This window comes from Trachurus trachurus (genome assembly GCF_905171665.1).
Source record: "Trachurus trachurus genome assembly, chromosome: 6".
In the NCBI taxonomy this organism is placed as follows: domain Eukaryota; kingdom Metazoa; phylum Chordata; class Actinopteri; order Carangiformes; family Carangidae; genus Trachurus; species Trachurus trachurus.
In genome coordinates, this window is record NC_139897.1 from 30,690,166 (window position 1) to 30,707,756 (window position 17,591).

Consider the following 17,591-nt stretch of genomic DNA (forward strand, 5'->3'; position numbering starts at 1 on the left):
GATTGATTGATTGATTGATTGATTGATTGATTGATTGATTGATTGATTGATTGATTGATTGATTGAACAGTTTCTGAACATGTTTTTATTGGAGCTGATTCTTTTTTGTTCGTGTAGAATAAAGTTACGTTTGAACAAAGCTGCAGGTCTTAATTGATTATTTAATGATATTATATTTGTGGGTCCTTCATTGATCAGTGCGTCCTGTGGCTCCGCCCCCTCTGCTCAGTCTCTGCAGCTGATTGGTCGGCGGCCATGTCCCGGTAGAGCCCGGTCTCTCGGCGACGCCCACCACCACTACGATGCTGAAGCGTCTGGACAAGATCCGGTTCCGGGGCCAGAGGCGGGACGAGTTCCTGGATCTGGCCGAGTCGCCCAACACGTCGGACACCGAGGGCGCCGACGAGGGGGCGGTGGCAGCGGCGGCAGCCACGGTGAAACATCGTATGTCCATCAGAGAGCCGTCGGAGGAGCTGAGGGACGATGGAGAGCAGCAGAGTGACGCCCAGGTGAGGACACACACACACACACACACACACACACACACACACAATATGAGACGATATGACAAAAAAAATCCTTCACGATTACAGATTTTCTTGGTACGATTATTGTCAGAGAAATAATCACGGTATTACATTTATCACGATTATTATGCATTGATTAATTTCACAATACTATTAATGTGTAAATTCAAATATTGTTAAAATATACATTACTAATTATAAAATATTTTAAATATCTATTAAAATATGACCAATTATTAATCCACCAGTGGAAGTGTCGATACCAAATGTTTAAGTTAATTTTAATCTTTTTTTTAAAATTACAAATGACACTCTAGCATCTAAATTCAATGCTACGTTAGGTAAATGGACCAGTATCTGTGCATTTATCTTTACTTTGGCGCACATCTGCCAACACGGTTCATACATGATCTTTTGACGGTATTTAGGAATCTTTGCGATCAATTAATTGTGGCGATTAATACCGCGATTAATTGTGAAAACAAGTAATTGTGACATCCCTACTTCACGGTTACAGAGAGCCGAAGCGGAAGAGAAACTCACCATGGGACCTCAATTCGGAAAAAGTCTCCATGTCAGTGAACGGGAGTCAAAATTTTATTTCGTGATCCGATTGAATTGTGTCATGAGAAAAATATCTGGGGCCGTATTCACAAAGAATCTGAGGGTTAAAAGTAGCTCCTAACGGCTGAATTTAGGAGCAACTCCTAAAATAAGTGGGCGTGTCAGTCTTAAATTTAGGACTCCTAGTTTTTTAAAATAAGAGTAATTCACAAAGTATTTTAGGCCTAAAAGTAGCTCCTAAGTCTGGGAGAGCTTAAAAGTCCTCGTGAGGACTCCTAACTCAGTAAGACCTATTCACAAAGAATCAGAAATGTCTGCAGCCAGGCAAATGTTTTGGAGACAATGGAGGACTGCGAATTGCTGCAGAGGGGGGGGGGGGGGGGGGGGGGCGCTGGAGCACCTTCCCCTTTGCCCAGTGCCTTTTTGTCTGTGTTTTTATTTTTAAAAAAAACAGGGAGCAGTGACGGTGACTGTCCAATATAGGCGTCACAACGGTCGGTCGGACCGAGGTAACTGCGACCGCTGCGATGCAGTCGTGCTGATGTGAGCCAAAAATATTTTTTTAAAGTTGGTGGGTGTGTTAGACACATCAGTTAGTAATAATAGCTCATGTGATAGGGCAGCTCCCCCAGTAAACCAAACTTGTTGTCAGTCTGGGTTTGAATCCTGCTATAGGCCACAAATGTGGGTAATGCATTTTCTTTTCTTATCATTATTATGATCACCATATATAATATTAGGGCCGTCAACGAATGTGAAAATTAATATTCGAATGTGGCCTGACTGGTCGCTGCTACTGGGAGGTCGAGTGGAGAGGAGAGGTTCATATATCAGTGAGTTACAGAGGAATCAGCAGGAAAGGAGACAGTGGAGACTGTAGGTTTGGAGGGAACGATCAGTCCTGTCACAATGACAAATGGACAGACATCACCACCTCCTCCTCCTCCTCCTCCTCCTCCTCCTCCTCCTCCTCCTCCTCCTTCTCTTTCTCTGACAGAGTAGCAGTGTATGTGGACTGTCCTGCTGGCTCTCTGTCCTTCTACAGAGTCTCCTCTGACTCACTGATCCACCTCTACACCTTCAACACCACCTTCACTCAACCTCTGTATCCTGGGTTTGGATTCTGTTGGTCTGGTTCCTCAGTGTCTCTGTGTTGAGTGAATCAGAGTCTCCTCCTGTCACAGAAACCTTCTCACTGTTGAACAGACAGTTCAGTCTCTACATGTCTGTCTCTGTCTCTCACTCACGTTTTCACATTCATGGATTAAATCAGTTGATTTTTTAAACTCTTCTCAATGATTCTTGTAAACTTCTTCCTCTTCCTTTAAAGATGGAAGCGTTGATTATTACAGGACAAAAACCACGGTGACTTTTACTCAGCTGCTGATGAAGGACGAGGCCTAATATCACCAAGCTAAAAGTCTCTGAGCCGCCAGCGTCACTGAGGAGAAAAACACATTTTAAACAAATTCTCTGTTCATGTTCAACTTGAGTAATGAATTAAACAGTATGTTATTTATTTTTCTTTGTGGTTTTACTTAATCAAATAAAACAATGTGAATTAGTTTTATATGTAATGTGCATTTCCTGCTGATGTAATACCATCAGCTACTAATCATACCAGTATTTGTTTTGTATAACTGGAGCCAATTAACACTCAGGACTTCATTTTTGTTTATTAGTGATCATTGATTGGTTCATGGATTGTTTGGGATTTGATTGGCCGTGCACATTCCTGTTCGACTACACTACATGGTTGTATGGTTTCAAGCTGACACAATAAAATATACATAAGAACTCATGTTGAAAACCATGTTTCTTATTTGGCACGTCTGACTGTAGCAGGTGACAGCAGGTATGAGACAGAGTTGTTTTAGAGGCAAATGCAGCCGGAACTACTTTCCAGACACGGCTGCTGGGCGGAGGGATTTCAAAAGCACAAGTAGTTCAGAGTATTTGCTTCATGTGTCGTAATGTTACATAATTATACATGATTATTTCATAGTGTGGTGAATGTGCAGGTCACAACTTGTCCACCAGAGCGTTGTGGAGTTGTTGGATTGTGTCACTGAGCAACTCACATCTCTGCCCCGCCGATCTCAAAACAACATGCACCGATAATTAAAGGTAATGAACCTACTGCTATTACTATAGGGATTATGGTGGTAGTAGAATTTGCCAGAATGTTGGACTATCCCTTTACCACATCATCACCCAGTTCACAAACCAGTGGCTGAGCTGCTGAGTCCTGACGTGACCTCTGATGCTGTCATCAGCTACACACATACTGTCATTTATTATGGGCGTAATGAAATCCAGCTAATATAACTGATATAACATCCTAAATAATCATACAATTGTACGTACGGGTGCATGAGTTTATTGCCTTGGTGTAGCACCGTGAAAAAAAAACTAGAATTTCCCCAACACAGATTCAAAAAGCACCCAATTTATTACTATAAAAAAAAGGTTTACATTTTACACATTACACATCACATTACTACATTTTATTAACCCATATTACTAAAACCTTATTTAAGGAATTAAAATAAAATGTGAACGGCATCACCCCAAAACAAAAAATAAAACAAGACATCAAAAATAAAGTAATAGCCCAAAATTCAGATACACACCTTGTTCCACAAACCAAGGGGCTAATAGAGGATGGAAGGTGCCGTCTCTACTGTCTGTCTCCTAATAACAAAACAAGACCAAACTATATAGTCAGCGGGCTTAGCACCCTTTTTTGGGCTTACCGATACGGAGCGGATAAAAGCGTGAAATTTGGCACGAGGCTACGTCAGTACCTACTATATGATTTTAGCCTAGGAGCCCACCAGAATTTTTTGAAATATCCATAAAAAGAACCATATTCTCTTGATCCAATTATATGATGAAAAATGTCATTTTTCTGAAGTCTTAAGAAGAAATTGATGGTAGCTAATTTGCTCTTTTTAGGCCATTGTATAACCTGAATCTGCTTTTAATTTGTGCACTGACCAGTAACCTTTCAAATGATGTGTATAAAACATGCATTACAGTATCATTATGGATTAATTGTGCAAAGATGCAAAAGCATCTGGAAGGGGTAGAGAGGCACTGGAGACTTATCATTCCAAAGTTATTATAAATTATTATAAATTAAATTAAGTTAATGAATGTCGTAAATTGATAATCTATTACTAGAATTGGCAATCCTTTGTTGGATGATTTCAAAGATCTTGTAACTCTTGACAGTTGCAACTGCACAGATGAATCTGCGGTAAATACAGAGACACAGATCTGGACAAGGCTACAAAAGAAGACCTGCTGCACTTATTGTTTCTAAGAGCACAGTGGCCTCCATCAAAGGTTTGGGTCAATCAGGACTCTTCATAGAGCTGGCCATCCAGCCAAACTGAACAGTTGGCAGAGTTGGTGAGAGTTGGTTAGAGTTGGTTAGAAAGGTAACAAAGAACCCCAAAAACAAACAGAAAAGCTGAGCTCCAGAGATCCTTTTGGGTGAGGGGAGAAAGTTACAGAAGATGGCTCAGAAGATGAGCCATTGCAGCAGCCTCCAACAAGCCTCCACCAATCTGGGCTATACAGCAGAGTGGACCAATGAAAGCTCACTCCACAGTGTTACACACATGAAAGGCTTGGTAGAGTTACTCACAACCAGGTGGTTGTTTGCAAATTCAAACCTTTCATATGTCATTCATTGACCACCGCTTATCCTGCACTAGGGTCAGGGGTGAGCTGGAGCCTCTCACTTCACTAACGAGAGGAGGGCCCCAGCCGGTGGGTTCGAACCCAGAACCCCCTTGCTGTGAGGCGACAGTGCTAACCACTGCACCATCATGCCACCCATAATTAGCAGCCTGAAAATTGAAGGATTATCAAATTTCTTTGTGTAGCCTTGTCCAGATCTATGCCTTGCTACAATTGAGCTCTTGGGGCAGTTCCTTTGACCTCATGGATCTCACTTTGCTCAGATATGCAAATGAGCTGTATTAGCTGTATCTTATTGAGGTGTGTCTTTCAAATCATGTCCAAACTATTTATTTCAATACAGTTAGGCTCAAAGATGAATAAAATAAGTTGACAGCTCCTGAATGGCATACACGAGCATTGCAGCAAAGGGTCTATATGTTCAGGTGATATTTAATTTTTTCTATTTTTATTAAATTGCAAACATTTCTAAAATTCTGGGTTTGTGCTGTCATTAAGGGGTACTGGGTGTAGATTGATGAGGGGGAAAAAAAGATTTTATTTTCTTTCTCGCTTTTAATATAAAGCTAAAACTATGCAATATACACACATATACTGTATGTAATAAACACACATATGCAGCACACACACACATTATGTAATGTACCCACATTTTGTGTGAGTATTCTTAGATTTTTTTTAAATCATTTTATGATGCTTAGAGGCTTAAAAATAGCAGGTGTTTTGGAAATATTTCATTGATAATGATGATTTTGTAATATGATATTTTACAGAAAAATTTTTCAGGGCTCCTAGGCTAAAATTATTTGTTAGACTATAAAGAAACATCATACAAATTTTTACGCTTTTATCCGCTCCGTAACGGTAATTCTGCTAAGCCCCCTGACTAATAAGGGAACCTGCACCAACACAAAGATTACAAATAATTCAACAAAGAAAACTCACTCAAAGAGCCACGAACATGGTCCAAAGAAAGCCAGCAGCACAAACGCTGAGCCAGCCAGGGGAGAACAAAGGGAGGATGGTGGTGATGCGCACAGGTGAGCGCACACACCCACAGGAAGAGCTTACAGGTGACAGTGGCCTCCTCCCTTTTATACCCCGCTCCCTTGACAAGAAAACTGACCACTAGATGGCAGTAATACACTGACCTTTACAGGCACTTGAGTGAGAAAAAAGGGGAAATCAGCAGACAAGACACAGGAAGGCTGAGATGGCAGCTCAAAACAATTTACTATCATTTACAGATGGTTTTATAGGAACTTTTTTTAATGCAATGAAAAGGATTTTATTTTGCCCACAACATGCTTTCAAACTAAAACAGGGCACAAAAAAACAGCAGTGACCTTGTACAATATAATCATACCAAAAACATGAGGCAGCTCATTACTGCTGCTTACCCTATACAATGCAGCCGTCTGGTACAACATAGAAACATGAGTCTGTACTTCACAGTTTTTCTAGTGTGGGTGTTGTCCCTGCTGCAGTGGATCAGTGTCGCCCCCTGCTGACGGTCCTGACAACATAACAACAACACACAGGGGAAATATACACATGTTCTTCTGACAAGCGGCGAACTGAAGATCGATCATTTCATTTTAAACATTTATGGTTCAGTGGTAGAAATAAACAGCAGTAAAAACACCAGTCTCTCATCATCATGTGACAACCCCTCCCCCACTTCCACTTTTGAACCAGCAGTTGTTCCCCGAAATGGGAAACAAAACTGCCATAAAACACAAAAGAAGAACCAGCAGTTGTGTCGCAGTTTGTTTTCTCATGTGAAGGTAAGGTGAACAGTTTGAATGTTTTCCTCATTAACACCTGCCGTTACCTGAGTTCTCTGCTTTTCAACCTTTTGTTGTGTTGTTGTGTTATCATAATGTTACTGTAGCTGAGTCAGAGCTGTAACTGTAAAGTCTGGACCGACAGAACCTGTTGTCGGTAGAAGAGCAGAAGCAGAGAGAGTCGATGGTCAGTAGTTGAACACAGAGTGGTTATTTGTGTGCAGCTCCACTCAGCCAGCCAAAGACTAGGACCTCATAGTTACTTGGGCCCCAAAAAGCAATACACTTTTTTTTTTTTTTTAATCTATTGTGCGTAACTTCTGTCAATCCCCAGAGAATTCCTGCATAATGACGAAAATCCCTAGTTGTTGTTGTTGCACTTAAAGTAGTTGTTGCACATTACTGTTGCAGTTTATTTAAAACCAAAACCAAAACACTCATTCATTGTTTATTGCTTTATATTACTTTATATTACTATACTTTACTTCCCTGAGACCGTGTCAACTCAGTGGATCTCAGTCCTTGTGTGTGTCAGTGGATGGAAACAGTCAGGGGCGGAGTGGGGCACCAAAATCTACCGGGAAAATTCTGACCGCACCGGCCCACCATCGCCCCCCCCCCCCCCCCCCCCCCCCCCCCCCCCCCGACTGCCAGAAGCAAAAAAAAAAAGTGGGTGAAACAACTTAATTGGTGGTCTGGGGGCCTCCCCCAGAATTTTTTTTATAAAGGCTACACCATTTCCCATATTCAGGGGCATTTGAACACATTGTTACTTTTATCTATAGCTAAAAAAAAGAAAAAGAAAAGAAAGAAATTACATATACAGAATGTGAAAGAGCTGCAATTAGTGCCTCCCAAGCAGATTTAGCCTACTTAACACTGCTGACCATAACATTACATCCAGTCATGTTTACTCCTTTATTTCCCCCTCTCAACTACTCTACTCTGCAAATTGATTTTACTAACAGCCCGCTGCAAACGCCACGGTTTCGCATCGGGTCTTGTCCTACTCACCATCATGCTTGCGTGCCCATGGAGAAGACAGAGTAGGCTGCTGCTGTGATGTGAGAGGCTCCGCCGGCTCATACCGCGGTCCGCGTACCGACGCGCACTGGCCCACTTGCAGTAAAGCACGGACTGTGTTGTCTTGTTAAAATAATATAACTTATAGATAACGTAACACACGGGCAGGACTGATAAGGTTTGCTGGGTAGCTTCCGTGAGTCGATCTGTTTTTAGCCGTAGCCGCTAGTTTAATGATAACTTTCACAGTGACAGGCTGACGCATTTCCCATGAGGCTTTGCACCATTCTACATTAGTTTAAGAACAAACAAACAAATTAAATTGCTGGTTATTTTATATTTTGTGGTCATGAAAGTTCTGTAACATTTAACAAAAATAATTAGATAAAGATTGGAGGCTAAACAAAAATCATTTAGTAGGCTGGATTGATGAGAGTCTGATTCACTATCGCAACCATGAGTGAGATGTAGAGAGACATGAAGGGGTACAAATAATGGTTGGACTTTTTAAACAGGTGAAGAGGTAGAGCTTGGAGGTTATCATGGGGGCCTGCGTGGCATGTTACTTTTAACTCGTGAGCACCACACGGCCACGCAGGGCAGCTTGCGGGCCGGCTCACTTGAGTTTATTGGCCGCCGGCCGACCGGGAAATCTCCCGGTCCTCCCGATGGCCACTCCGCCCCTGGAAACAGTCGTCCATGGATCATGTTGCTGGGCTGCTCTTCACTTCACTGCAGCTTCATGACGCCATCTAGTGGACTGAGAGTAGAAGTACAGCAGCTGATGGCAGCTTCCTCTTCCTCACTGCTGTGTGACTGCATTCAGCTGACACTGATATGAAGCAGAGAAGAAGAGCCAATCAGTGGAGGAGCAGCTGGAGACATGATGGACATGTGAGCTGCTGTGCACATGAATGATGTGTGTTTCCTCTGCAGGTGAAGCTACAAAGTGTGTGTGAGCTGATGTGGATGTGACCTCGGCAGCATGGATCAGTGTGAGGACAGAGAGGAGGGAGCCCCTCCCTCTAAAACCACTCTGTGTGGGGGACATCAGGGCCAGGCCAGAGGTCAAAGGTCAGAATTAAAACTGTCAGACTTTTCTCTCTAAAAGTCAGTTGTTGTGTTTATTAAAAGATTGAAGATATTTTTCATCAGTTTTTCTCCAACATGCAGATTTATCAGTTGTGTTGTTGTTTCAGGATCCAGCAGCAGAGACCAGACTCTCCTGAACCCAGCTGTCTGTCTTTAAAGAGCAACGTGTCAAAGGGCTTAGGTGCTGACTTCAAAGGAGGACATGGATCCGCTGATCAGATGTAAGATAAAACTAAATTTCAAGGCTTTTGACTTTCTGTTGAACGTTCTTCCTGTGGAGTCAAAAAGAGTTACAACTCAGACACACATTGACATTGTCCAGCTGCAGTAAAGAGTCCCTGTCTGAACATCCACATGTTAATATTCAGTAATTCTCACAGTGCAGCCCAGTAGCAACAGGAAATGTGTCAGCACCTTCTACTTAAAACAGGAAGTAACCACTGGGTTAAAATCATCTTTTCATTTGCTCTAAATGTTGATGGTCTTGTTTCCACCTGGTAGAAGGAACATGGTGATGTTGGCTGCATCAAGTCGCCTCCTGGTGGCAGCTTTGAGGTGTGCAACAGGGCGAGGGGCCGATCAGTGATTTCTAGTGAGTTCAGAGTGACGTCAGACACAGAGAGCAGAGACAGAGGATCAGATCAGTTACAGGAGCTGAAGCAGAATCTCAGCAGCTGCTTTTTACAGGAGCAGACGAACAAACGTCCATAAATACTGAGAGAGAGAATCAGCAAAACTCAGGAAAAAATAGAAACTTCAACTCATCTACAGCAGTGGCTCTCAAACTTTTTTTTTACATCAAGGACCCCTAAATAGACACAAATTAGACCACGGACCCCCATTGGACAAAATTTTGAAGCAAACACCAGAAATACACAAATATTTGTGTATTTCTGAAGTGTATTTCTAAAGAACCTTTCTTGTTTAGTCAATGTATGTTCAAATTAGGGCCAATGGCGTGAATTTTTTGAAAGATTATAGAGAAATAAAAAGAAGCATTGGCAATATTGTAATGAAAGTCATGCCAATAAAGCTTGTGAAATTGAATTGAATTGAAATAAAAAGAAAAAAAAAGTTCTCATAAAAGTTGGTATAAAACAAAACAAAAAAATAAAACAATAAAAGAAGTAGTAATAATTTATCCCAAAAGACAAAAAGGTTACAAATTCTAGAAAAAAGTGGTAACATTTCAAGAAAAGGTTTGGGACCACTGGGTCCACTGGTCCACTTTGAGAAACATTGATCTACAGAACAAAACAAAGACATAAATGACATTTTCTGAGGTGAAAAATATCCTTCATCATCGTTGTTTACAGCTTTTATTTACAGGAATAAGGAAACAATTCAAGCATTGTTTTTTATTACAGTTCATGTTTTTGCTGTGTTCATTTTCTTTTATTTTTTGAAAATCTAAAACTATTGAACACCAGTTGTGTTGTTGTTTCAGGATCCAGCAGCAGAGACCAGACTCTCCTGAACCCAGCTGTCTGTCTCTAAAGAGCGACTGGTCAAAGGATGGGTACATTGACTTTAAAGGAGGACGTGGATCAGCTGATCAGATGTAAGCTGTAACTGACAGTCAGATTCAGGTTATTGTAGAAATGAATGTTTGTACGACGTGTTGTTGGACCAGGTCTGAAATCAAAGTGTCTCCGTCTGTTGTGAACGTCTTCAGGGGACATATAAAGTCCATCTTGTATTATCTCTCTGTACTGATGTTCACTTGACACTGATTCCTCCACAGAGTGGAGCAGGAGAGCTCAGAGGTTCCCAGTGGTCAGTCTGCCCAGCAGCATCAAACACACCTGGACTCCATGTTTATGGTGGGTACATGTCCAACAGCTGCTGTTACATCTGTTGTGTTCACAATCATCTCCATGCTGCACTTTGACACCAGTGGATTGTCAGTCTGTCAGGTTTTAGTTTGATGCTGTCACTCATAGAGTTTCTGTTCCAGCTGCTGGAGGAGAACATGGTCACTTTTGTGAAGAACGAGCTGAAGAAGATCCACATGCTTCTGAGTCCAGATTACCCAGAATGCTCAGGGAGTCAGAGGGAGGATGAGGAGGTGGTGGATGGTGAGGATGAAGAGCAGAGGAGCATCAGAGAGGCGTTAGAGAAGATCACAGTGAAGCTCCTGAGGAGCAGGAAGCAGGAGGAGCTGGCTGAGCGTCTGCAGAGCAGTAAGAGGATTTCTGTAAAGATTCAACATGATGGACAAATGAGACGTTTACTGACATCAACACATGGAGGGAAACATGTTCATAGTTGTTATTTAGAAGATTTAACATGTTAATTTATTATTGGTCTGATTTCTTGTGTTTTCATTCAGAACATTTTGCTCCAGTTTGTCGACGTAAACTCAAATCTGCCCTGAAGAAGAAGTTCCAGCGTGTGTTTGAGGGGATCTCTAAAGCAGGAAACCAAACCCTTCTGAACCAGATCTACACAGAGCTCTACATCACTGAGGGAGGGGCTGGAGAGGTCAATGATGAACATGAGGTCAGACAGATTGAAACAGCTTCAAGGAAACCAGACAGACCAGAAACAACCATCAGACAAGAAGACATCTTTAAAGTCCCACCAGGAAGAGACCGACCAATCAGAACAGTGATGACAAAGGGAGTGGCTGGCATTGGGAAAACAGTCTTAACTCAGAAGTTCACTCTGGACTGGGCTGAAGACAAAGCCAACCAGGACATACACTTCACATTTCCCTTCACCTTCAGAGAGCTGAATGTGCTGAAAGAGAAAAAGTTCAGCTTGGTGGAACTTGTTCATCACTTCTTCTCTGAAACCAAAGAAGCAGGAATCTGCAGCTTTGATCAGTTCCAGGTCGTCTTCATCTTTGACGGTCTGGACGAGTGTCGACTTCCTCTGGACTTCCACAACACTGAGATTCTGACTGATGTGACAGAGTCCACCTCAGTCAACGCGCTGCTGATCAACCTCATCAGGGGGAAACTGCTTCCCTCTGCTCGCCTCTGGATAACCACACGACCTGCAGCAGCCAATCAGATCCCTCCTGAGTGTGTTGACATGGTGACAGAGGTCAGAGGATTCACTGGCCCACAGAAGGAGGAGTACTTCAGGAAGAGGTTCAGAGATGAGGAGCAGGCCGGAGAGATCATCTCCCACATCAAGACATCACGAAGCCTCCACATCATGTGCCACATCCCAGTCTTCTGCTGGATCACTGCTACAGTTCTGGAGGAGCTGTTGAAGACCAGAGAGGGAGGAGAGCTGCCCAAGACCCTGACTGAGATGTACATCCACTTCCTGGTGGTTTATCTAAAACTGAAGAAGGTCAAGTATGATGGAGGAGCTGAGACAGAGCCACACTGGAGTCCAGAGAGCAGGAAGATGATTAAGTCTCTGGGAAAACTGGCTTTTGAGCAGCTGCAGAAAGGAAACCTGATCTTCTATGAATCAGACCTGAAAGAGAGTGGCATCGATATCAGAGCAGCCTCAGTGTACTCAGGAGTGTTCACACAGATCTTTAAAGAGGAGAGAGGCCTGTACCAGGACAAGGTGTTCTGCTTCGTCCATCTGAGTGTTCAGGAGTTTCTGGCTGCTCTTCATGTCCATCTGACCTTCATCAACTGTGGACTCAACCTGATGTCACAACAACAAACAACATCTCGGCGGTCGATTAGAGACACATCTACACATTTTTACCAGAGTGCTGTGGACGAGGCCTTACAGAGTCCAAATGGACACCTGGACTTGTTCCTCCGCTTCCTCCTGGGTCTTTCACTTGAGACCAATCAGACTCTCCTACGAGGTCTGATGAGTCAGACAGGAAGTGACTCACGGTCCAATCAGAAAGCAGTTCAGTACATCAAGGAGAAGATTCAAGAGACTTCCTCTGCAGAGAAAAGCATTAACCTGTTCCACTGTCTGAATGAACTGAATGATCGTTCTCTAGTGGAGGAGATCCAACAGTCCCTGAGATCAGGACGTCTCTCCACAGATAAACTGTCTCCTGCTCAATGGTCGGCTCTGGTCTTCATCTTACTGTCATCAGGAGAAGATCTGGATGTGTTTGACCTGAAGAAATACTCTGCTTCAGAGGAGGCTCTTCTGAGGCTTCTGCCAGTGGTCAAAGCCTCTAACAAAGCTCTGTAAGTGTAGAGATAGTTGGATTTATTCATCATTATATAAAACACTTCTGTCTTTTCAACAGGACAGAAAATAAATGCCTTTCTTCTTTAATTCCTCATGATCATTTCTTCAGACTGAGCAGCTGTAACCTCTCAAAGAGAAGCTGTGAAGCTCTGTCCTCAGTCCTCAGCTCTCAGTCCTCTAGTCTGAGAGAGCTGGACTTGAGTAACAACAACCTGAAGGACTCAGGAGTGAAGCTGCTGTCTGGTGGACTGGAGAGTCCACACTGTAGACTGGAGACTCTCAGGTAAGGATCCATCAAGCTGTTTATCAGATGACACTTGAACACATCACCAGGTGTTGACAGTGTTTTCCTGTGTGTTGTTGTGTGTGTTCAGTCTGTCAGGATGTCTGGTCACAGAGGAAGGCTGTGCTTCTCTGGCCTCAGCTCTGAGCTCCAACCCCTCCCATCTGAGAGAGCTGGACCTGAGCTACAATCATCCAGGAGCCTCAGGAGTGAAGCTGCTGTCTGCTGGACTGGAGGATCCAGACTGGAGACTGGACTCTCTCAGGTATGGAGAGGCTGCTGCAGCCACACACACTGTCTGATAGAGGAGGAGGAGTTGGAACATTTTCTATGGCCCCGGTCACACCTTATCACACCTGGTATTAACATCTGTCTCAGGTGATCGATGCATTGATGACATCAGATTTGATCACTCAGACCATATCCAGAGGTGGTGTAGGCCACAGTCAAGCTCCGCCCACTCCACTACCGTCCTCTGTCACAGTCTGACTCGTCCCAACACAGTTTATACTGAAGCCAAAATCTCAGTGTTTCAAACATGAGCTGTGCAGCTTCCATCAGTCACAGTGATGAACTACTGGGATCAGGAGTTTCTCCTCCTGATGACTTCAGTGTCGCATCATGACTCACTGTGTCATATTCAGGAGAAGAGATCTCAGTGATGAAACCAGCAGTTGGCAGCTGTGCTCTGAGTCTCTCCTGATGTTTGATCAGACTTTATTTCAGAGTTGATTAGGAAACATTTCAGCTGCAGCTGGTTGAACTGCTCCTGAACCAACAGAGTGTTTGACCTGAACAGTCCCAGAGACTGTAGACACCTGTTGAGTGTTGACACACTAATAACAACACAGCAACAAGAATCAAACCATGTCCACTGCTCAGAGAAATTCGTCTCCCAGCGTCTCCAACCAAGGAGGAAATAAGAGACAGAAATCAGGCGGCACCATCAGGTCTCTCTCTGGTCAGATATTGATGATCAATAATCAGCTCAGTCTCTCTGAGATCCTGATCTTGTCCTGATGAGATCTGTTGTTGTGTTGAGGAGACAGTACATCACAAGTGTGACATCCAGATGTCATCACTGTCCAGAGGCCTGGAGCTGTCAATCAGAAGAGAGTGGGTGTAGTGAACAGTGTAATAATCAGTGTTTGTGGCTGAATGTGTGTGTGATCAAACAGCTGTTTTCAGACTGTGTGTGTGCTGCTCAAACACGGCTGACTCCAGATTAGATGAAGCCACAAAGTGGCTCCTTATGAAAGTCTCCAGCAGCTGGAGCTTCACTTCCTGTCTGAGTCCATGTGCTCTGAGCTGAGCCTGGTTCTCTCTGCTCTACAGTTTCTCTGCTTCCTCTGGACTCTGACTTCAAGTCCAGTAAAAATGTGTGGACAGGTTTGATGGAGCTCAGGACTGGTCCTGAGGACGGCTGCTTTGTTCCACATGATGTGACTGATCTCAGTGAGTCAGTGTGTTGTAGCACCCTATAATGTAATAATTTCCTGAAAATGTAACAAAATTTGCACTTAACTCAATCAAAAATGATAAAACCTAATAATGTAATAACTTTACCAATAATGTAATAAAATATCCTGACTGATATTGTAATAACATTTTTTACCGATAATGAAATACCTTATTGGGAATTTGTTACATTTTCAGGAGGGTCTTTTTTTTTCTTTTTTCAAAACTGATAATGTAATACTTGACAGATAATGTAATGTTAATTCTTAGTCCAGAGATCTACATTTTGTGTTTTAATAATCTAAGAGTGGATTTGAAACAACAGAATGACTATTGGGTTAAAGGGATAGTTCAATATTTTGTCAAATTAGCCCATAGCCATAATCACTATTGTCACAGCAGTATACCTGCTGTTACCTTTAATTGTCGGTGCAAGCTATTTTTAGAACGGCGGAGCAGAGCCGCAAGCTGCACAGAGCTACGCTTCAGAGGCTAATGGGATTCCTTGGTTTCCCTCATCAAACTCATCAAATACACAATCCAACAACTCCAAAACACTCTCGTGGACAAGTTTTGACCTTCACATTCACCATGCTATGCGATAATAACAGAACATGGAGTTGTTTTTGAGGTAAATATGCAACTGCTGTGTTTCGGCAAGCAGTCTCTGCATTTGCTATTGAGTTAAACATTCTTTGACTATTGCACATCTTGAGTACCATACAGCACATGTGCAGATACTCAGGGACATCCTGGTCCTACTGAGTGGGTGATGGACTTACCTCCTTGGGAGACCAGAATTCCAGCTCAGACAGGCTTCTGAGCAGCACAGGAGACCCCAGGTAACTCTTCCGTAAACGTCCCTCTTCACTTAACAGATTTCCAACAAATTATTCCCTCATGAAAACACCCACAAACCAACAAAACAACTTTCAGTAACACTTAATTTGAAGAGAGTATATATAAGCATGTGAAATCTGTGAAGTGAAGAGGGACATTTAGGGACGAGTTTCCTGGGTCCAGTGCTGCTCAGAAGCCTGTCTGAGCTGGAATTCTGGTCTCTCAAGGAGGTAAGTCCATCACCCACTCAGTAGGACCAGGATGTAGTTGCATGTCCCTGAGTATCTGCACATGTGCCTATCAGGGCCGGTCCTAGGCAGGCATATATGAGGGGGCAGTCAGAAATGTGAAGGGGGCATCATGTGAACACATCATGCTCCAGCACTTTTTTTTCTCTGTGCTTACAGTAACTTCATTGAATTGGGTTGTTGGCTATGTGTCCAACCCCAACCTGGAGAAGTGGATTGCACTTTGTCAGGCCTCTACCTTCAGACCTGTCCAACTAGGGGCCGGGGTGGCCAACCAGGGTCTTAGAGCCCAAATTTTTTACTGTCGTAATGCAAAGAGCCACATTATATGGGGGGGGGGGGGGGGGGGGGGGGGGGGGGCATATACCTGAAGATGCATTGCAAACCCAGAGGGGGTGAAAAAGGTGAGTAGCTAAACCCCTGTAGGGGGTCTGGGGGCATCCCCCCCAGAAAATGTCTGTGATTTTAAAATGTGAGTGAAGCATTCTGGTGTACTCTGAGAAGAGGAGGGGGGTCTACTATGGTCAAGATTTACAAAACTGAAAGGTAGTCTTATGAATACTAAAAAAAGAAGAAAAAGGAACAGAACATTTTAGAAAAGAACACTGTCCCTTTTTCAGCTGATTTTTGTGCTACAGCAGATAATTTTGTCAATTTGTAGGATTAAGATTATTAAGAGTAAGATTATTCTTCTTTCTGCTCCCTTTTGTTGAGATTTGGGAGGTTTTTGTTTTTATTGTAGCTTTGTTAAAATGCAAGATCATTTTTCTGACTGATTTATTGCCCGATGCCGTGTAGCTATCTCGCTTTCTTTCCCCCGCCCTCCGCCCGTTGTCTTCGTTGTCACTTTGCTGTCGCTCCACAGAGCGCACATAGCTAATTAATATGCACGTGCTGACTGGTTGTGTCTAGGCATTCCGGGGGCGGAATATGAAGTGTGTTCACCTGCGCAACTGCGCACCATTCTTTGATCCAGTTTGATTTATCAAAGTGAAATTGCGGAGAGTTGTGCACGCACAGTTTGATAGATCTGAAAAAGGTGTAAATATTTAGGGTGTCTTTTCGCCATAGGCCTAAGCAAAACATTTAGTAGCAGCAGTTTTACACTGCTTACTTACAGTTTTGATAAATGAGGCCCCAGGCCCTAAGCCCAGAGCCCAGACGCTCATAGATGCAGCAGCTTCTCTGCGGCTCATCCGCGGCGCTGTCCGTGGTGCTGAAGGTGACAGGTTAACTTGACAAACAAACTGCAGCATAGTTCTGTTTGTTTATCATGTGTGTCAGTTTTGTTTGTGACTTGATAGTTTAGTTGTTGTGATTAAGAACACCACTCCCTCATCAAACCAGTGATAGGCATGCTGAAAAGAAAAGAAAAGAGAGAGAGAGACGAGCCTGGGTATCGCAGCTGTAAAAAAAAAAAAAAAAGACGACACGTCGGAATAGCGGTATCAAAAAGTGTTGACTACCGTCATGTCTAGATAGAGGGATGTCTGAACCCCCAACTTAAAGGGACAACGAGGAGTTTTGGAAAAGCGAAGCGTTTTCACACTACATTTATGAGCCTCCGCGCGCACCGTACATTTCTTTGACCGGCGCAAAACAGACTCATGTTTTCATTCATCAAAAATTAAAGTCAGAGGTTCAAAGAGGTTCACATACCGTCGTAGTTCCGACCATAAACGGCGATTCTGCGGCGTTATTCTCATAACTCGCCACGAAGGAAACGCTGGTCGGCTCGACCAGCATTTCCGCCACCACTAATAATAACAAAATAACGATAGAGACAGATCGATGTATTTAGCGAAAATGGGCCCATTAACAAGTGTGGGTAGCGGAGATTCATCCACATTAACGTGAGACTTTTTTATAACCGAATAGAAACTCCTCGTTGTCCCTTTAACTTCTTTCTCTTTGGTAATATACACATTTT

The 17,591-nt window shown here is 43.1% G+C and overlaps 1 protein-coding gene across 1 annotated transcript in view; it reads left to right on the forward strand.

Moving 5' to 3' along the window:
- Positions 1-17,591, forward strand: part of LOC310987543 (uncharacterized protein) — a 52,851-nt gene that overhangs the window by 7,345 nt on the left and 27,915 nt on the right. The window contains 8 exon segments of the mRNA XM_083973851.1: positions 230-509; positions 8,549-8,686; positions 10,152-10,265; positions 10,449-10,527; positions 10,662-10,887; positions 11,037-12,827; positions 12,830-13,115; positions 13,207-13,380. Coding sequence (XP_083829977.1) covers positions 8,598-8,686; positions 10,152-10,265; positions 10,449-10,527; positions 10,662-10,887; positions 11,037-12,827; positions 12,830-13,115; positions 13,207-13,380 — 2,759 coding nt within the window. The 5' untranslated portion in view covers positions 230-509; positions 8,549-8,597.